Below are 22,066 nucleotides of genomic sequence, written 5' to 3'. Positions count from 1 at the left end.
TGCAGCCCATAACACTTACGAAATATTAACTTGAATCACACAAAACTGCTGTGATTTGACTAGTTTTGATCTACAAAAAACCCAATTTTGTATGCTTTAACCTAAATCCTAATGGAAACAATATGGATAAATAAAACCAACTGATTTTGATCAGTGCTGTCCATTGTTCTGACCATGTGCAGAGGCCATCGTAGCCAAGTGGGCTCGAATTTGGAGATTCCGGGCAGAGCTGTACACACAGAGGACCTCACATGTTGGGTGTTCAGATCTTAGGACATTTGCAGGAGTTTCTTTACCACTGGCTTTTAAATTTGCATTTACTGAAAGTTCCTTCCTTCCTCTCTTCTACCCGAGACCACGACTTTGTCTGAGTAGAATTCTTATTGCGTTGGCGAAATGCAGCTGAGAACACTTTAAAGGTGATTTAGAAATAACCTCACTCTTGCTCTTTGTTCTAGGCCCACAATGGATGCCCTGAGACTGGCAAATTCGGCTTTTGCCGTTGACCTGTTCAAACAACTGTGTGAAAAGGAGCCAGCGGGCAATGTCCTCTTCTCTCCAATCTGTCTCTCCACCTCTCTGTCACTTGCTCAAGTGGGTGCCAGAGGTGACACAGCAAACGAAATTGGACGGGTAAGCCCCACGCCTTGTTTCTCCTTTGAGTGGAAGCAGAGTTATAAGAACACACAGGTGGTGCCTGGGGAGAAAGGAATGAGGCTCTGTGGTCAGAATTGCTCAGGAACGAGAGTTTTGACATTTCCAGCACTCTCTTAATCTGTTTTTAAATGTGAAAGCTCATGTATGTGTCCTGCAACCCATGTTTAGAACAGGCACTATGTTGTTGTGGAGAACGCGGGGATCTGCTAGGCAATCACAAGTTTTCCGCTAACAAGTGGCCTTTGGCAAGTCACCTGACGTCTTTCTACCCGTTATATTGTAAGCATCAGTCAGGATGATGTTTGTTAAATGTTCCACTGCAGATATCCTGACCAGAAAGAGTGTAAATCTACACCCTCCTGTCTTCTGCATGAAATTTATTTACAGCATCATTCTTTATATTAAAATGCAGCCTGAACTATATTCTACTCTATAATATATTCCAACCTATTGGATAGATAGAATATATCCGTGTTTATTTCAATACAGAAATAATGTTTGAAATTATCTACCTTTAAGTAACGTGGATAAATAAGAAGATGGGTTGTGCTTACCTATGTTTTAGAATACTCCCTGGGATTTGAATATCCCATTTGAGAAGAATGGACTAAGGTGATGTTTTACACACGCACACACACACACGCATGCACACATATATAGGAGTATGCATATATATATGTGTACACATATAAATAAAATACTTTAAGAATTTCCTTTTGGTTATAGCTGAGTATCTCTGTAAAGTTCTTAGATCTTCAAATGAGATGATTTTCTATACTGTTACATTTTAAGTCCTTATTTACTTTTATTATTTAAAAAAATTGAGGTATAATTGACATGTAACATTATATTAGTTTCAGGTGTACAGTATAATGATCAATATTTGTATATTTTGCAAAATGATCACCACAGTAAGTCTACTTAATGTCTGTCACCATACACAGTTACAAAAAACATTTTTTTTAATGATGAGAACTTTTAAGATCTACTCTCTTAGCAACTTTCAGATATACAGGATTATTAATTATAGTCACTATGCTGTACATTATATCCCCAAGACTTATTTTATAACTGGAACTTTGTACCTTTTGACCTCCTTCGCATTTCGAGCAGCTCAGCCTCTTACCCCCTACCCCCCAATCCTTGCCATTTACCTTTAGATAATAAGTGAAAACCCTTCTAATTCCATTCCGTTATTATTCTTCCATTGATCATTCTAGTTCAAAAGAATCTCTCTTTTCATGAGCTCATAAGCATTTAAAAAGGGAACATCTTTTATCTATAAATCCCCAGAAAATATGACCCACAAAATGTTATTTGTGTCAGGATGGCAAATTTACGCTTGAAACTGAGTGGAACTTGAAAAGGAAACTTCCTTTGTGGGAAGAGGAGCTTTACCTTTTCGTCTGTCCTCCTCTTTCAACTCCACCCCACAATCCCTACCCCATCGCTCATTCCTCATTTCTCATCTCCCATTAGAGAAGAAATAGAAAAGAGGACTTCCTCGTAGTGGGTCTGTTCCTCAGTAATAGTAATAAAGGTCTTTTCAGTACATGCAATTGTTTCCCCACAGTGGTTACTTGGGTTCTTTAATTTTCTGGTCTTTTTGCCTGTCATTAGGCATGAGGGTTACGTACAGCCTCGGACCAGCCAGTTTGACCCTGCAATATGGAGGCTGTGTGACTCGTTGGTGCAATGTGCCCATTTAGTGATCACCTGAGGTGTGGCATCAGGGCATGGTTCTTATGAGTTAGGAGAAAATCACCTTATCCTGACATCATGTTTTGGGCACCATGGAGCAGAGGAGATGCTGAGCTATTGGTTGAAACAAAAGAAAAGTTAGGAAAAAAATAAAGGGATTTAGGTCTTATGGAAGATAGCATCCTAGTTTTAAGTGGCTTAGAATATTACTATAAGAATACTTATTAACATTTTGAATCCATACGATATTTTAGGTGTCTTAACATATAATATCTGTAATCCTCATAGCACGTCAGAAGAGTAGGTGTTCTCAGTTCATTTTACAGAGGGGAAAGTACAGTTCTGAAGAGTTGGGCAAGATGACATTTCTAGTAGGTACAGGGTGGGATTCAAAGGCTACCTAACTGTAGCCCATCGATGGCATGGTAGCTGCCTACCATAAATGACATATCAGCCCGTTTGGCGCTTGTTAGAGCAACTAAAAGGACTGGATGGGCTCTGGCTAAGGACACCTCTATCCTGGAATCTGATACCTGCCTAATGGTTGTCTCTCGGTATTAATTTCGCTCTTCTTATCTCAAAATTGGATAGAGATTATAACCCAGCTTCCTTCTTTTCCAAGTTTGGAAAAGAGCATGGAGGCATCACTTTGAAGAAAGGGCGAAATTTCCTTATAGTTAAATCAAGAGAAGTGTATCTTTATAGCAATGTTTCTCAACTGGGGACAATTTGCCCCTCCCCTCCCTCACCCCTCTCCCGGACATTGGACAATGTCTGGATACATTTTTGTTGTCACAAATGGAAGAAGGAGTGCTACTGACACCTAGTAGGTCAGTGATGCCCAGGACAGCGCCCTCCCCCGCCGGTCCCAGAACATAGAATTATCCAGTCTGAACTGTCAACAGTGCTAAGGTTGAGAAGCCTTGCTTCTGGGAACAACAGAGCCAGGAGATACTCAGGACCAACCCGAGGAGGTTGACCATGACCATGTGTCCACCGCAGTGGGAAGAGGCAGTGCTTCACAGATAATAGATTTTTTTCTCTTCACAGGTCCTTCATTTTGCAAATGTCAAAGACGTGCACTTTGGATTTCAAACAGTAACATCGGATGTCAACAAACTTAGCTCCTTTTATTCCCTGAAACTAATCAAACGGCTCTACGTAGACAAATCTCTGGATCTTTCCACGGTAAGCGGTTCAGAGCAATTAGCAAGATTCAGCTGTTTATCAGGGTGGCGCGTTCTCACGGTTAGACCAACAACTTTTTGTCCGTGAAAATCATTCCTAGGACGCTCATTTACGATTTATTTAAAATAAATTAGTCCTAATGGAGAGGTTGAATCTAGAGGGAATCACTGCAGTCACATATTCTAACTTAAAATATAAAGAAGCTGTGAGTTTCCTTTTCCCTCTAAAACACCCACAGATCCCACCCTTCCTCTTAGCTTCCCCACTGAGAGAAATGGAGGATGGGATTATTACTCTCTAATAAATGTGTCTCTATAGATGCAAGACAGCTCGTGATTTAAACATCTTTGTTCTTAAACAGCAGGGCATAGAGCCTGGGACAACATTTTAAGTTCTTTACCTTATTTTTTCATGCACACGATGTTCTCCTGATGTTTCTCAAAATCAGTGAGAAAAATCGTAACGGTATGAATTAAAAGTTTTCATCGGGCTTCCCTGGTGGCGCAGTGGTTGGGAGTCCGCCTGCCGCTGCAGGGGACGCGGGTTCGTGCCCCGGTCCGGGAAGATCCCACGTGCCGCGGAGCGGCTGGGCCCGTGAGCCATGGCCGCTGAGCCTCCGCATCTGGAGCCTGTGCTCCGCAACGGGAGAGGCCACAGCAGTGAGAGGCCCATGTACCGCAAAAAAAAAAAAAAGTTTTCATCGGTCATAAACTGGTTTTGTTTGTTTTATGAGGCTGTTCAGGTGGGTATCTATACAAGGTAGAGGTGGTAAGTTCAGCTATTTCTTGAAGGAAGCATATAAAGAACACAGATATATTCTTAAATTTGATCCAGAGTATATCATAATACTTTAAAAAATATGTATTTGAAACACATAGCCAACATCCTCGGCTGCATAGTGATCATTCTCTACTGTAGTAACATCAACTTGATTCAGTTTGTGTTTGGATGGTCAGAATTTCAAGCTTTCCAAATCTAAAAGGTAGACTACCAGTTAAATATTTTGCCATAGTTTTACTACTTTCTGCAATAGGTATTTGTTTTCCTGGTGGGGATCTTTTGAGGACATAGGTCATTAGATGTTGTTGTGAGTTCATTCTTACTGCTTAAAGGTACATATACACAGCCATTCTTCTTCCAACAATCACCTGGGGAATTAAAGAAATACTGAGATGTGGGTTGGGGCCTGGGCATGGAAAGAATTTTAAAACTCCCTAGGTGGTCCTTAGTGATGCTTAATGCATTTTTTTGCTGGCAGTGAAGATAGTGGAGGCCCTTCATCTTGCTGAGTCTCTGGAATGTTCTTAGCTCTGTCAGTAAATGGTAACACTCAGTCCCAAGGTTGGGTTGCAATGAACAGAATCAAATTGGGCAAGCCTGTAGTTGTTCTGAAAAAAATCCAAGGAGTCCTGTGCTTAGGAAGTGAAGTGACGTGACATTTAATAAGCTGTGTTTAGTTTGGTTGACCTTCCACTCAACATTTTGAATTATTTCAAACCGAGAGTTGCAAGGAATTTTTTAAAAGGCTGATTCCGTTGTTCCTGTTGGTTGTATATCATCTATAATTTTACTAGTAACAGTACAAACAAGTGTGGTCTGAGGAGGGCCACCTGTATCAGAACTACCTGGGTGTTAGAAGTGTAAATTCCTGGCCTTGGTTCACTAGAATCAAGATCACCAGGGACTGGATTTAGGGTTTTCCATTTTTTTTTAATGCCTTTTCTTTTTTTTAAAATTTATTTCTTAAATTTATTTCTTTTGGTTGCATTGGGTCTTCGTTGCTGCGCACGGGCTTTCTCTAGTTGCGGCGAGCGGGGGCTACTCTTTGTTGCGGTGCGTGGGCTTCTCATTGTGGTGGCTTCTATTGTTGTGGAACACGGGCTCTAGGCATGCGGGCTTCAGCAGTTGTGGCATGCAGGCTCAGTAGTTGTGGCTCGCGGACTCTTGAGCACAAGCTCAGTAGTTGTGGCGCACAGGCTTATTTGCTCCGAGGCATGTGTGATCTTCCTGGACCAGGGCTTGAACCCGTGTCCCCTGCATTGGCAGGCAGATTCTTAACCACTGTGCCACCAGGGAAGTCCCGGGTTTTGCATTTTTAACAAGCATTATAATGAGAAGAACTGCTCTGTTCCTTACAGCACTGTGTTTCAAACTTTAACATGCAGATGAATCACCTGGGAATCTCGTTAAAAATTCAGGTTCTGATTCTGGGGTGGGGCTTGACATTCTGCATTTTAACAAGGTCCCATGTGATGCTGCAGGTCTTGGTTCTTGGACCACACTTTGAGTAGCAAGCATCTTTAGAATATTTATTTATTTCAGTGTGGTTAAGATTTTTCTTCTCATAGAGTTCTCTTTTCTGTACATTTCTTCCATTCTAAGACATACATATATAAATTTACATTTTATCTGTATGTATATTTTAATGTTTCTGAAATTGGAATTCATATTATAATTGTTGTGTGCATGTAGCATAATGTTTCTTTTCTCCCCCCAAACTGATGCTAGATTGATGGAGGCATTTAACAATTGATATTGTCTTAGAATTGAACAAATGAAAGAATACAAAGAAAATTCATTGATTTTTACATAAGGTTTCAATTTATATAGTGTTACAGATTTTGAAGGAGTATCCATCGTAATAGAGATTTAAAAGTCCTTGTGCTAGAATTGTGTACCAACATAATGGTTTAACTACAGACTTTAAGGACTTCGTGATTTTATGAACTGGATCTTTTTCAGGAGTTCATCAGCTCTACCAAGAGACCCTATGCAAATGAAATGGAGACTGTTGATTTCAAAGATAAATTGGAAGAAACAAAAGGTCAGATCAACAACTCAGTTAAGGAACTCACAGATGGCAAGTATCCTTTACTTATTCTGCTATAAATCACGAAGTAAACAGACCATATCGTCTCGCGAATCTGCTACGTATAAGATTGGACATCTGGAGGATTCCTTGAATGTTTTCGGTATACAAGCTAAATTCTTGTCCATCGAGCCATTTCAACCACTTGGATTTCTGGATATCATCAGTTGGCAGAAATTCTGAGTACTTCAGGTTTAGTCTGCTAAAATGGGCTGCCACATGCCCTTCTGGAGGCTTGGACGTGCCCCCAACAAAGTAAGGCTCTGGGCCAGTTCCAAGGCTGGTTTTTCAATCTGGAAGTGAAGGGCTTGGACTATAACTTGATGATCCCTGAGGCCACTTTTGGCTCAAAAATTCTACAAATTTGTCAAGGAAAAAAAGACAAAAGGTCTTAGATAATCAATACACATGTAGAAAAAACAGAACAAAACAAACCATGGTGGAAACTTGTCCCAGGTCTCACAACCCTCCTTACCCTTGGCCCTCTGATAGCCCCGGGGCCCGGGGTCTCTCCTGCAGCTTCCACCTGGTCCTGCCTCTTGCTCCCGCTTCCCTCAGGCCTCTCCCTTTCCTGACTCCTCCCTCCATTAAAATTCTCTGTGAGTAGTGCTCCTTGCTAGAAAGGAATTGGAGCTAAGATGAGCTCGGGTGCAAATCAGTGTTCACATCCTCCTTCCCAGGGGACATATTTGTACAGTTTTTGTATAGGGAGGTAGCTATTGGGACAAATGAATTTTCTTTGGCTTCATACGTAAAGAAAAATCTGGTCTAACTAATACCAGGTTAGGCAATTTTAAAATGTATATGTGAAGGGCAGCTCCCGTTTAAATTGCTGTGTGACGGTTTTGCTTTTTTTTAAATTTATTTTTTGGCCGCCCACAGGGCATGCGGGATCTTATTTCCCTGGCCAGGGATGGAACCTGTGCCCCCTGCAGTGGAAGCTCGGAGTCTTAACCACTGGACTGCCGGGGAAGCCCCCCAGTTTTGCTTTTAAAATTGTTAACGAATTGCATTTTCTCTCCAAGGGACTCTGTTTAAAAATCTTCATAAATTTGAGTTTTTTACTGGAGAACGTAGTTTAGTGAAAAGATTTCTCTGAATCTGAAACCAGAAGCTCGAGGTTGAAGTTAACCAGCACTTACTAGCTCCCCACTTCTTCCGTGATGCTATTATATATTCGACCCATCATATAGCACTGGCAGGAGAGGTTACATCGTTTGTGGGTCCCAGTGCAAAATGAAAACACAGGGCCCTTTATATTAAAAACCGCATTAAGAATTTTAAGATGGCGACAGCAGAGCATGAAACAGTGCAGGGCCCTTCACACCTAGTCACAGGCCCAGGAAGTGGGCCTGAGCAGTGGTGTGAAGATCTGAGAGATTAGGTAAATGAAATATCCTTGGCCAAAAAGTCAACACTCTTCAAAGGCGAGGACTTCATTTTATTAAGGGCTTATCACCACCTGTTTTGGCTGTTGGGGATTTGACACTATGGTCATTACAATTGTTATGGAGCTTATGGTGGTAATTACAGCTGACCAGGATGCAAACAAAGCAGTGTGATTTGGGGAGAGGGCGGTGAGCTGCGGGGCAAAACGGGGAGCACTGACCTGGCTTCAGACGTGCTTGGCCGCTGAGTGAACCAGGAAAGCCACTTGGCCTCTCTGAGTCTCAGTGTCCTCAACTGTGAGATGGGGATAATGACCTTTGCCCTACAGGATCATCATAGGGAAGTGAGATAAGACACGTGACCGTTCGGAGCACAGGGCCTGGTGGAAAGTAAGCTTTCTTGCATTTTCCTTCCCGAGCACAGGCTCTGGAGTCACAAAGACCTGGCTTTGAATCCTGAATTCACCCTTGCTCGTGCATCATCTTGGGCGAGGGACTTAACATGGAGTCTCAGCTTCCTCGTCTGTAAAGTGGGGAGCAATGCACGATACCGTGCCTGTGCATGGCTAGCACATTGCCTCGGACAGAATGGGCACTCCACAGTGGTAGCTTGTGCAATGCACGATGCCGTGCCTGTGCATGGCTAGCACATTGCCTCGGACAGAATGGGCACTCCACAGTGGTAGCTTGTGCAATGCACGATGCCGTGCCTGTGCATGGCTAGCACATTGCCTCGGACAGAATGGGCACTCCACAGTGGTAGCTTGTGCAATGCACGATGCCGTGCCTGTGCATGGCTAGCACATTGCCTCGGACAGAATGGGCACTCCACAGTGGTAGCTTGTGCAATGCACGATGCCGTGCCTGTGCATGGCTAGCACATTGCCTCGGACAGAATGGGCACTCCACAGTGGTAGCTTGTGCAATGCACGATGCCGTGCCTGTGCATGGCTAGCACATTGCCTCGGACAGAATGGGCACTCCACAGTGGTAGCTTGTGCAATGCACGATGCCGTGCCTGTGCATGGCTAGCACATTGCCTCGGACAGAATGGGCACTCCACAGTGGTAGCTTGTGCAATGCACGATGCCGTGCCTGTGCATGGCTAGCACATTGCCTCGGACAGAATGGGCACTCCACAGTGGTAGCTTGTGCAATGCACGATGCCGTGCCTGTGCATGGCTAGCACATTGCCTCGGACAGAATGGGCACTCCACAGTGGTAGCTTGTGCATTTCTTCTTGCTCCTCTTGCGTCTTTTCCCCCCTCCCTTCTCCCCCTCACTCTCCTCCCCAGGTCTCTTTGGAAAGTCTGGTTGAGGCAAGTTGCAAGGAGAAAAAGGGGTCCTTCTTAAATGAGATGGTCTGGGCTACCAGGCCGTACGTGGCGCGGCTCTAGCCAGGGTTAAATGCCCAGTCAGTGGATTCACATGGGGACATCAGGGGTGCTTTGCAAGCATAACCCCGTGCAATTTTGTGGTTTCCTACCATTGTTTGCAGGCCGCTTTGAGAACATTTTAGCTGACAACAGTGTAACAGACCAGACGCAAATCCTTGTGGTTAATGCTGCCTACTTTGTTGGGAAGTGGATGAAGAAATTTCCTGAATCAGAAACCAAAGAATGTCCTTTCAGAATCAATAAGGTATGTGGGCTGCGTGTTGCAGTCAAAGGATCCCAACTATAGATCTGAAAAATTATAGCAACACAAGGGACCCTAGGAATTCACTCCAATGAGGAAAATTAAGGCACAGGAGGCAGTGGGCTTTTCCTTAGACAACAGCAGGGAGGGGCAGGGGCTGTTTGAGTGTAGAAAAAGAACCATAAGAGAGAGACGCTCACCCTTTTTCCAGAATGTCCTCAGGGTCTGATCTGAGTGAGAGTTTATAGAGCTTCTAACACAGTGGGTAAAGCTAAGTCACCAACCGGAAAATAACTACAGATGTTTGGGACCATTAATAAGAAAGGAAAAGAAAAGGAACAAACCAAATCCCAACATTAGAGGCCGTTGGATCATCACGAAACATTGACCATTTGGGAATCTTGTTCCAGGTTAATGAGCTCCTCTGTGATCTCATTTCTCACCTATTAATAGTGAAGTAAATGGTTCTGATATTTTAATTTAAAAGATGCTTTGAGAGGGCTTCCCTGGTGGCGCAGTGGTTGAGAGTCCGCCTGCCGATGCAGGGGACACGGGTTCGTGCCCCGGTCCGGGAAGATCCCACATGCCGCGGAGCGGCTGGGCCCGTGAGCCATGGCCGCTGAGCCTGCGCGTCCGGGGCCTGTTCTCCGCAACGGGAGAGGCCACAACAGGGAGAGGCCCGCGTACCGCAAAATAAATAAATAAAAGATGCTTTGAGGTACTCATTGGCTGTGAAGGAAAAAGCATAGCTTACTCGTCTGCAGTGCTGGGACTCATTATGGGGAAGAATTACAATAGAAACCTGTATCGCAGGGAAGTCTCATGAATACTACTGAGTGAATAATGAAGCCATATCCCATGCCAAAAACAATTCATATAAATAGGTAAAGTGCCTCCTCTATAAATGAAACCGAAGCACTGAGACTGGAAAACTGACCCATTTCGTTAGAGGACCTAGGAAACCCCAGGTATCTATACGATGGTGTGGTTTCGTCTCATTTGATGAGATCTGGCTTGTGTCAAGAATGCAGACTCAGAACTGTGCATCACTCAGCACAATCTCGGAAGGAAGCTTATTTACCCTGTAACTCTTATGCATCAATTCTAATTTTCAGGTCTCTTCCAGCACCTAGAGTACTTAGCATTAATCACTTTTGTTTTTGCCAAATATTATCATTGTACTTTCTTAGTGCTAGAACCCAAGAAGAAAAGACCTTCAAGATACAGTCTATACCTGAATTAACTGGGCTGGTTTCCATGACTTTTTGTTTGTACTCACAGCATTTGCAGTCATAGTCCACACCCTCCCCTCCCAAATCCCCTGCTCCAGCTGTGTTTTCCACACTGAAATCGAATTATTTATTTACTTATCTGGATCTCTTACTAGTGCATGGACTTTTAAGGGCAGGGATAATGTTTTGCCCATCTCAGTTTCTATAATTCCTGGCCCAGTCCCTGACACATCAGTAGGTGCTCAGCAAATGTTCGTTGAATGAATGACCGATCTGGAAGGATCAGTTTGATTAAACAGCCAATAGCAAACAAAACCTTTTTGGCTTTTGGGACCGCCATGGGTTCCTGTGCAAGATGCATGGGCCGTTTTCCCTGGGAGAGGACGATAATCACTGAGTGTGCTCCTTACCTACTCGAAACCTCCATGGTCCTAGGGAGGGAGCCAAGTTCCCCTCTACGTGCTGTTCCTCCATTTGGCTTCCCAGATTACAGTGGTCTTCTCATTACTGCCTGCCAGGGCCAAGACTGACCCTGCACACAGGGCTCTGACCAGGCACCAAATAATTACTTCTTTAGACTCTGTATTTTTCACATATGGGTCCCTGAGTTTTAAACACGGCTTTTTGACTTTCTTAGCGTTGCCTTTTATTTGGAGCTAAAGTTGAACTTGACTGTACCTAGCCTCTGCTGTGAGCGGGGACCAAGTGTTGGCCCCAGTGACCCTCACACGGAGTGTCCCCTCCAGAGTGGTTAGGGTTGGCTCTCCTCCCTGGGAAGGGCTGGCAAAGGGGCCTTGAGAATGTTTAAGTGAAACCTGAAACATGGTGCTTCTCATACCGGCTGCAGGGCCAGCCCAGAACATCATCAGAACCAGGTAACAGTGAGTGAGTTCACCATGGACTTTTGTGCCGACCACCCTCAGATTTGTGGCTTTTACATTTAAGAAAATGTTAATGGATGTCTTTTATAAAGGGAGGAAGAATGTGTGCAATTCCTTTATTCTTGTTGTTAAATCATAAAGCTAGGTCATATCACGTCCTGGAGACTCAGACTCTAGGAAGAGAATTAATAAGGATTTTAAATGCCATTGATCTCTCAGCGGTTCACCAAACAAAAAAATAAAACACTATTCAAGGCTGCGTGGGGATATATCCTGCTTTTGAATGCAGGCGCTATTACTTTTCCTTTGTTTCCTTTGAATTGCTTTTGTCAGCTCCTGAACTTTTGGGGTGATGTTACTAAATCTTTTCTCATGTCCTTTGGTGTCTCTTTTAAGGGTTAGACTAAATTGATGAAGTTATATTATTAAAAGTTTAGTACAGGGCTTCCCTGGTGGCGCAGTGGTTACGAATCCACCTGCCAATGCAGGGGACACGGGTTCAAACCCTGGTCCGGGAAGATCCCACATGCCGCGGAGCAACTAAGCCTGTGCTCCACAACTACTGAGCCTGCGCTCTAGAGCGTGCGAGCCACAACTACTGAAGCCCGTGTGCCTAGAGCCCGTGCTCTGCAACAAGAGAAGCCACCGCAGTGAGAAGCCCACACACCGCAATGAGGAGTAGACCCCGCTCGCCGCAACTAGAGAAAGCCCGCTCACAGCAACAAAGACCCAACGTGGCCAAAAATAAAATAAATTAAAAAAAAAAAGTTTAGTACAGTACCTATCCTGACAAAGGTGGACACACACACTCACGTGCGTGCACACACACCCACACACACACCCACAAACACACACACACACTGTATTGGATATTTTCTGGGATGGTCGTTACTTAGTCCTATTTTCAGAATATACATCTTAATTTATGTTTTAGAAAATGGGATTATTGTATCCATAGTCAGTGCTGATAAATGAAATAGATGACCGTTTTTGGTGGTCACAGCTTCTGTGAATTCAGAAACTATTAGTACTCTAACCTGATGGAGATTTTTAGACAAATCTATACTTCTTTGAGGGAAATACGTGGAAGAATTACCAGTTAATTTCAAAAGTAGTATGTTTATTTTAAAATCATAATTTTGTTTCTGGTTATACATAGAGTCAAAGTCTTCAATTATCTATCAACCAAATATTTAGTGAGCAATTACTATGTGCTGGGACATACCAAGATAATAAGACATGGTTTCTGCTTTGACTGTAGTCTAGTTGGGGTGGGGGTGTCACATACATACATTTTCTAACATTGTGACAAGTGTTAAAATAGAGGTATGTACAAAAAATAAAATAAGTCTAGCTTTACTTGAAAATAGTGTTGGGTAACACTATTACCATTCGAAGATCCCACATAAAAGCTTTACTGTAATATTATTCCTGCAGACCTGATACGATGTTTGAAATTTCCCTCCAAAGAGGTTCGGTTAACAGGCAAATATCCCTTGGGAGGTATAAACCAAGACAATAAATTGCACTAAATTACTATCAGTCTTTTACTCCTTAGTATGAATTAATTTTTCTTCAGAAAATGAGTCACCTCTGTAGCAGAGATACAAGGTCAGATATTAATGGGGACACAGAGGAGAAGAAAAGTCCTGGGATGCTGCCTGGAGAGAAAGGCCTGAGTGATAGGAGCTGGAAGAGACTTCGAGATACTTTTGTTTGTTATCATTCTTAATTTTTAAAATCATGAAATATTGCAAGCATACAGAAAATTATAGAGAATAGTATAACAAACACCAATGTACCAGCAACCACCTTTGTAAAATCTTTATATTTTACCTTATTTCAGATATTTTAAAGAAAAAATATAGCAAGAATTGCACTGTCCTGTGTAGCCCCACCACCCCTCCATCTCCCTGCTTCCTCTCCAGAGGGAACCATCATTCTGAAATTTCCAATTCCTTCATTCCACTGACAAGGAAACTGAGGCCCAGAGAGGTTAAGTGACTTGCTGAAGGTCACAGCGTATGTTTATGTCACATTTGAGACTAAAACCAAGGTTCTCCTCTCTAATCAGATCAGAGCAGGAAGAGGGGACCGAGGGCGGGGTGACTAAAACCGAAGGCAGACGGAGAACAAAACAAGCATGGTTTTGTTCTGCTATACGTTAACTTTTCCATATTAGGCATTGCATAAGGAAAAGCTACATAAATGGACATGTGGGTTTGCACTGGAATTTACTTTCAAGTGAGCTCTACCAGGAATGGTTTAAAGATCTTGTAATTACAGGCATCTATAAAGGCTAAGTTAAAGTTTGCCTGTATTTCCAGTCATCCTGTCTTATTTTTAATGTTTTATATATGCAAATACAGTATTATATTATGGATAGATCCTGTAATTACAAAGCACACGGATAACTTTTCAAAGGAAGTTGTAAACTCTTGACGGGACAGTCTCTGATGGTGTAGATTACCTGCCTGCCTCTTTAAGCCATAATGATGTGAAACTATATCAGGAACGAATTTATGAGTACGTGTGTGTATAGCTGTGTGTGTATAGAGGGGTGTGTGGGCGTGTGTGAGAAGAACAAGCAGAGCAAATTTCTTCTCCTTTTTTAGACGGACACCAAACCAGTGCAAATGATGAACGTGGAGGCCACGTTCTGTATGGGCCACGTCGACAGTATCAACTGTAAGCTCATAGAGCTTCCCTTTCAAAACAAGCACCTCAGCATGCTCGTCCTACTCCCCAAGGATATGGAGCACGGGTCCACGGGCCTGGAACAGGTGAGGAGGGAGGCGGGCGTCCAGCCCGCAGGCGCAGCGGAGCCAAGGAGATGCTTGGGCGGTGCTTGTGGGGCTGCGGCAGCCTTGCCTTAACGATTCACTTGCTCAATGGTCTCTAAGGGTTTCACGGTTCTTTGGGGGCCTTTCTCCTCAATGTTAGAACAGTTAATATTTATTTGGGACTTATAACGTGCCAGGAGCTGTAAGTTGCCCATGCGCACTGGCTCATCTAATTCTCACCGCAGTCCCAGGAGTGAGAAACTATAATATTACCCTACTCACGTTTACCACCGAGGGGCCGGAGGCACAGAGGGTGGGTAACTGGCTTAGGGTCACGAACTCGTGGGTGGTATGTAGAATCGGAAGGTGAGCCCAGGAAGTTGGAATCTGTGTTCTTAACTCCAGCGTAGAGCCCCTGGTAGCATCTTGCGTGAGTGTGGTGCGTGTGTCACAATTGACACATTCACTCAAGTCCACAGTGGACTTTGGGGCTTGCGCTTTGTGTTGCATGTTCTATGGGTTTTTGAAAAATTCTTTTAATGCACACACGTATACAAGGTTTTATTATGCTTTTATCCAGGTAGAGACACAAGGTTTAACTGACAGTGGAGGTTTCACCTGCCTGGGAATGACTTTCTAGCTTCCCCTCTGCTCTGTCAGCCCCCTGCAGCCCCGAGACCCGTTGTTCTCCCTCAGCCCTGCCCTCCGGGCTTCCTGGCTCCCCTCCACCTGGGCCTCCACCCTCCACCAGGAAGAAGGAGGGGTTCTTTGACCAGCCCGGGATTCACCTGCTTTATTTCCGGTCACACCTCAGTTACTCCCTGACTTTCCAGGGGACAGTCTAACTTGGTCCCCATCCTACCTGCTACTTTGATTCTATGTTTTATCCATCACTTTATTAACTGAATCATAATTCCCATCTTCATTCTTCTGTTCACTCCTCTCTCTCTTTTTTACTGCACTTCACGCCTTAGTTTCATTTTTTTCTTGCAGCCATTATTCAGCTGTCTCACACTTTACTTCCTTAAAATACCCTCACACCATTTTTTGTTGCTGTTGTTGTTAAAGTACAGAACGAAAGAAGATGATCTTTTGAGTCTCAGAAGGTATATTCAAGGATACAGGTCGTCTCAGTTTGCTAGGGCTGCCATAACAAAGTATCACAAAGTGGGTGGTTTAAACAACAGAAATTTAATGTCTCACAGTTTTGGAAGCTAAAAGTCCAAGATCAAGGTATCTGCAGGTTGGTTTCTTCAGAGGGCTGTGAGGGAGAATCTGTCCATCCTCGCTTCTGGAGATCTGCTGGCAATCTTTGGCTTTCCTTGGTTGTAGACACATCACTTCAGTCTCTACCTTCATCTTCCCAGGCATCTCCCTGTGTGAGTGTGTCTGTATCTGTGTCTGGAATTTCCTTTCTTATTAAAAGGACACCAGTCATATTGGGTTAGGGCCTAATGATCTCACCTTAATTAATTACACCTACAAGGACGCTATTTCCAAATGAAGTCATATTCCAAGGCACTATGGGTTAGGACTTCAATACATGAATTTTGGCGGGGAGTGGGGCGGACACAATTTGACCCATACAATGGAGGAAAAAGGTTATTTTTTCTTCTTAATGACTTTTGATTTATGGATGAATTTTCTCCTGTCTTCTCACTCTCAGGTAGTAAATGGCCAAGAGACTATACTTTTTGGCTCAAAAATTCTAGTTACCTATGACAATCTTTTGGTCTTAATAATTTGTCTTAAATAAAACAGGGTCCATGAAAAAATACTTATCAGAACTTAGCAAGAGAATCCAATGGTTCCCTCTGCCATTAAAAAAACTCGTGACCAGCTTGTGACCTTGTCATATCCCTGATTTTTATAGGTTTCACACGAATAACTTCAGTGCAGAATTGCCCCATGTAGTAATAGTCAAGGTAGCATCATTCTCTGTTGCACATGTATTTCTCCTCTAGCCAGTGGGGAGGCTGGAAGGGCAAGGAGCAATTTAAGATTTGCTCAGTGAAGAATTTTATGTCTAAATCATTTTATGTGTCATTGCATATCTCTCATTTTAAAAATAGCCAACTGAAATAGATGCATTCTTCACCTATGATCTTAAAGGATGATCCTAGACAGTTCAAATTCTCATTTTAAAAAGAGTAACTTTAGCTTTAATTTGAGTTATGAAATTTGATACCATGTCTAGGGCACGAATATTCTAGATTTCCTAGTAGAGAAATCAAGATAAGCATTCAATAAATATTATGCATAAAAACTTTTCTAGTTTTACATTTATTTACTATTATCCATGCAACATCATAATCCATGCATTCATTTCTATAGAGCTACTCTATAGTTAAAAGAAATGCCCTCATAAATTTCAGAACAAAGGGACCATTGTCATGGAGTGAGTGGAGGAGAACAATGCTAGGTAGCTGGGTAGACCATTTTTATTTTTAATTAATTTTTATTGGAGTATAGTTGATTTACAATGTTTTGTTCACTTCTGCTGTACAACAAAGTGAATCAGTTATACATATAGATATACCCACTCTTTTTTAGATTCTTTTCCCATATAGGTCTTACAAAGTATTGAGTAGAGTTCCCTGTGCTATACAGTAGGTTCTTATTAGTTATCTATTATATATATAGTAGTGTGTATATGTCAATCCCAATCTCCCAATTTATCCCTCTCCCTGATTCCCTGCTTTCCCCCTTGGCAACCGTAAGTTTGTTTTCTACATCTGTGACTCTATTTCTGTTTTGTAAATAAGTTCATTTGTACCATTTTTTTTAGATGCCACATATAAGTGATACCATATGATATTTATCTTTCTCTGTCTGACTTACTTTACTCAGTATGTCAATCTCCACGTCCATCCATGTTGCTGCAAGTGGCATTATTTCATTCTTTTTTATGGCTGAGTAATATTCTGTTGTATATATGTGCCACATCTTCTTTATCCATTCTTCTACTCATGGACATTAAGGTTGCTTCCATGTCCTGGCTATTGTAAATAGTGCTGCTATGAACATTGGGGTGCATGTATCTTTTTTGAATTATGGTTTTCTCTGGATATATGCCTAGGAGTGGGATTGTTGGGTCATATGGTAGCTCTGTGTGGGTGGACCATTTTTAAGAGAACCTAGTCACACACCAAAACTGCAGGGCTGATTCCATCTTTGATGAACCATCTGTACTGCTTCCAAATAGGGCTCACCATGACATTTTATGTTTTTAACCAAGGAGGATCTTTTACAATTGGAAATAAAGAAAAACAATTTCCTCTCCTTTTTGTCCTTCAGGTTGAAAAACAACTCAACTCAGAGACGCTATTGCAGTGGACCAATCCCAGTGCCATGGCCAATGCTAAAGTCAAAGTCTCCATTCCAAAATTTAAGATGGAAAAGATGATTGATCCCAAGGCTAGTCTGGAAAACCTAGGGCTGAAAAACATCTTTAATGAGAATGCATCTGATTTCTCTGGAATGTCAGAGACCAAGGGAGTGGCCCTCTCAAATGTCATTCACAGAGTGTGCTTAGAAATAACTGAAGAAGGCGGGGATTCCATAGAGGTGCCAGGATCACGAATCCTGCAACACAAGGATGAATTCAATGCCGACCACCCCTTTATTTACATCATCAGGCACAACAAAACTCGAAACATCATTTTCTTTGGCAAGTTCTGTTCTCCTTAAGTGGCAGAGCCCAGGTTAAGTCCCACCCGACTTCTCTGTAAACTCTGCAACCGAGAATCATTTTCTAAATACAATAAATTGTTAATATTGCTGGATCAGGAAGCTGCTCATATTCACACTAATAGGCCTTTCTTCCAATTTTTTTGTTGTTGTTGTTCTTTCCCTCCCACCCCGTTAAAAGACAATACGTTTAATGAAAAGGAATCACCTTAGAGAAAAAATATGTATTCATCATTTGTCAAACTATCTAGGGTTTTTGGCAGGAATACAGTCTTTCACAAAGAAAATTCCTATAAGGAGGATCTGGAGAGGATTTTATTACCAAAGCTTAGCCTTCCATCACTGGGATACAGAATGTTCTAGACATTTGCTTTTCCCTGAAAGACTGAAGAAACTGGTACATGGGCTTTGCAAAACTTTCCTGGAGCCAATGAAACTTGGACATACGTTCAGGCTACTGTATGTCCACAGCGCCTTACATTAAACCCTGTGGGACAAATATTTCCTTCAAATTCTGATTTTTGGAGATTTTAGAAAGATAATATATTGCACATACTGTATGTTACGGATCTCCATTGATAGAGGCTGGAGCAGAACCCTATAAATCAACACCTTAATATTTCTGCCACAAAATGTAGACTCTCTGCACAAAATAAAGACTCCAGGTAGCCCATAAGTATCAGGTTTTGCTGCCAAATCAGTGTGCCACCTACTTATGAAAAAACTTTCTTTTCAGAACTTTTTGAAATTTTGGAGTGTTGGACCTGTAGTAACCAAAGGACAGCACCTCAAGGGGAAGCTCAGATCTTATTAAGGATTCACTTTCACTGTTGCTAGAACCCCTACCTGGTTGTTGGGTTGGTGAGAGACCACCGGCAGGGAATTCTAACTGACTCACAGGCTGGTGGATGTCTGACCACCGGGGCTTAAATGCACAGGGACTTTCATAGCAGACAATAAAAGAATTTTACGAGTGTTGAAGAGACTCGTCTCTCTGTGTACTGTGATAGTGGGAGAGGGGGAGGAACTTCACGCTGCTAGGAAACGTGACTAAAGCTATTGATATGCTCGCACTGCTGTGACTTGTATTTTTCCAAAGCCTATGGGTTTCGTTACTGTAGACAGCTGCTGGGAACCTACAACAATTGCAGTTTTTAAAGATGTTTCTGAGAAGTTATTTATGTCACCAGTTCACGTGTTAATTCACTACAGAAACAGGACGGCGTGGAAGATTGGGATCTGGTGACAGCACCCCCCTCTTTCTCCTCTGGCTTTGTTGTAAATAGGTTCAACTTTCTTCTTACTCCGAAGGTTCAATATTGAATTTCTTTTATGCTGTTGACAATAAAATATTATTGAATTACATGACTTGCTTTTTTCCATGAAGTTAGGTTCACCAGTTTGAAATAGAACCAAGCCCTCCATTGACAAAATGCTTTGGGGACGGGGATTGATGTCGAATAAAAAGGAATAAGAATAATGACTGCCCCTATTTCCTGGTCTTCCTTCCTGCCCACCAGCTCTTGCTTCCTCCTTCCAGCCCCTTTCATCCTGGGGAGGGAAGGACCAGGGAAGTGGCAGAATGACTCCCAGTGACATGAAAGTGTATCATGAAAGCAGAGGCCTTGTAGGAGGCCATGGAACTTTTCTCCAGCCTTTCCCACTTTGGGCCCTACCTCAAAATGTAATTTTATCAAGTTAAGCTGTATATGCCTAAAATGTTTTCTTTTCTTATTAAGTACTTTTTTTTTTTTTTGGTCAATGTCATGTACATTTGTTTTAAATCAATTATGGTATCTGTGAACCTAATATTCAACACAGCCCTTTCCCTGTCTCTGCAGAGTGCTCAGATAGATTGTTCCCCCCCCCCCCCGCAATAAATGTTGAGCACAAAAAGTGACAAATGCCTGCACATTCTAAAAAGAAAAGACCATTTGTGTGGGATTTCTGGGGGTGGCCGAAGCCAGGTTTTACCACTGTTGGCTCGTTATTCCCCTTCTCGAGGCTGTGAAATAGAAGGTGTGGGATGACTGTGCAAAGGCTTAGTGAGTGTTTCGAGGAGAGGAGAGACTAGTGCCGCTTTAAACCAAGTAAGCGTTCAGGGAACTTAAGGTGTCTCCTGGAATTTTTCAGAGCGCTGAAATTTGGACTTAACTCTTGCCTGGGATAGTCCCAGCCAGTGGTTTTCAACCAGGAGCAATTCTGCCCCCTAGAGGTTATTCGGCAATGTCCGAGAACATTTTTGTTGTCCCAGCTTGAGGGAGGGGTGCTGCTGGCATCTAGTGGATAGACCCGGGAATGCTGCTAAACACGCTACAATGCCCAGAACGGAGCCCCATAGCAAATGGCACTCGAACGAGCCGATAGCACCGAGGTTCAGAAACCTGGGACTCTACCTAAAGCACAGGTGCTGGCTGGAGGGATCCCTGAGTCAGAGCAAGGGCAAAGGTCTCCAGGGGGAGTGGAGCCTGCTTGCTGTCAGTTACAGTGAGATGTGGAGGTAGCCAGGCTTGATTATTTCGAGACTTTGCTCAGACGGCTGGCCCAGGGAAGGTGTGGGGTCTATAAGAGCCCAGCAGAGCACCCTGTGAGAGAGAGTTGCTATCGGACACTTCTCCTGCGAGATCCTGGATTACGTCTTCACCTGTCAAGTTAGGTCCTTACTTCCTTACCTCTCCCTCCTTCCTTCGCCCCCACGAGTCAGGTGCTGTAGGGAGGGGCAGAAGAGCCAGGTAGGTAAGTGATGGTCAAGCCCCCCCCTGCTTCCTTTCCTCTGTGGTTAGTGCACCCAAACCGGACCCCAGCTGTGATGGATGGAGAAGCTTTTAATCAAAAGACAGATTGGGGTTCTGATCTAGAAGAATTCTGGTGGCTCTTTCACTTCTGAAATTGTGTGTATTAATACAAGACAGTGACTGGAGAAGTGTTAGTCTAGGGCCTCCAGTTTAGGGGGTTTGGTCTAGGGGATGGTGAGGATACCTTCAAGCCCAGTCTCGCCCAGCAGAGTGGGCTTGAAGGCATTGGAAAGAAGGAATTAAGCTGCACATTCCTAGCACCTGCCGGGTCTAGTTCACCATTAAACCAGTTGTAGCTGTATTATCTCATTCAATCATCAAAACAAACAGATGAGGAGGAAAACCACAATCTCATCTCATAAATAAGGACACTGAGAGACACAGACTAGATATATAATCGGCTCAAGGTCACAGAGTTAATGGAAGCCAATGGCTGGATGTGAACTCATGCAGACGGGGACCAGAACGAGGGGGCCTAACATCTGTACTCAATGCCACCATCTTCCAGCTGGTACCAACCCTTGACAAATGGCCACCGGATGCACCCAGAAGAACTCCTCTCTCCTCTATACCACCTCCATTTTGGAGTTTCCAAATATTTCTCTTATCTTGGCAGTCCTTTTCTTGTCAACATCCCTGGATGTAACCGGCCCAATTAGGTCCATTTTTGATGGGCCATGTATTGTATGTGAAGATGCCTTATGGATGTTACTCCAGTTGCTTATTCTCACAATAACCCTAGAGATGGGGGCTATGCCCGTCTATTTCACCAGGAAACGTGGGATCAAAGGAAGTGGGTAAAGCCTCCAAATTGGTAAATATCAGGGTTGGGCTGAGCTCTGTCTGATCGCACAGCCCACACTTCTTCCGCTGTGACTCAGGGCCTCTGGACCATGACTGGGGAAGGCTCTCTCTGGATGGCTTTACTGTGACTGATGCATCCCATGGGACCTCTGGCCGCCCAGTGTTGCCAAAGCCATCAGTCTGTCCCTCTCCTTCAGGAGCACCAAACCAACACTCTAGGCCAGCCCCTGTGCAAGTCCCCGCTGGGACCCCAGGAGCAGCAGGACCTCCCTCCCACCCTGGGGGAGCGCTCAGGTTACCTGGCGTTGGCTGGCAAGTTAGCATATTTCTGCCTGAGGTGGCTGCACCCAGATAGCATCGAGAAGGAAGTGGGATTTTAGAAGGGCCTGGAGCCTCAGTCCAGACGTGGAAAGACAGGGCAGAGGCAGGGATCTCACAGA

The 22,066-nt window shown here is 43.4% G+C and overlaps 1 protein-coding gene across 1 annotated transcript; it reads left to right on the top strand.

The window, feature by feature from the left end:
- The first annotated feature begins 462 nt into the window (after positions 1-462).
- SERPINB5 (serpin family B member 5) lies at positions 463-18,043 on the top strand. The gene is made up of 6 exons (XM_082852979.1): positions 463-633; positions 3,409-3,546; positions 6,289-6,406; positions 9,302-9,444; positions 14,170-14,337; positions 17,635-18,043. Exons 1-6 carry the CDS (start codon positions 466-468, stop codon positions 18,025-18,027), a joined length of 1,128 nt encoding a protein of 375 aa, XP_082709105.1. The 5' UTR covers positions 463-465; the 3' UTR covers positions 18,028-18,043.
- The last annotated feature ends 4,023 nt before the right edge of the window (positions 18,044-22,066 follow it).

Source organism: Leucopleurus acutus (genome assembly GCF_964270905.1).
Source record: "Leucopleurus acutus genome assembly, chromosome: 13".
Lineage (NCBI taxonomy): Eukaryota > Metazoa > Chordata > Mammalia > Artiodactyla > Delphinidae > Leucopleurus > Leucopleurus acutus.
This window is presented reverse-complemented; position numbering and strand designations above follow the sequence as displayed.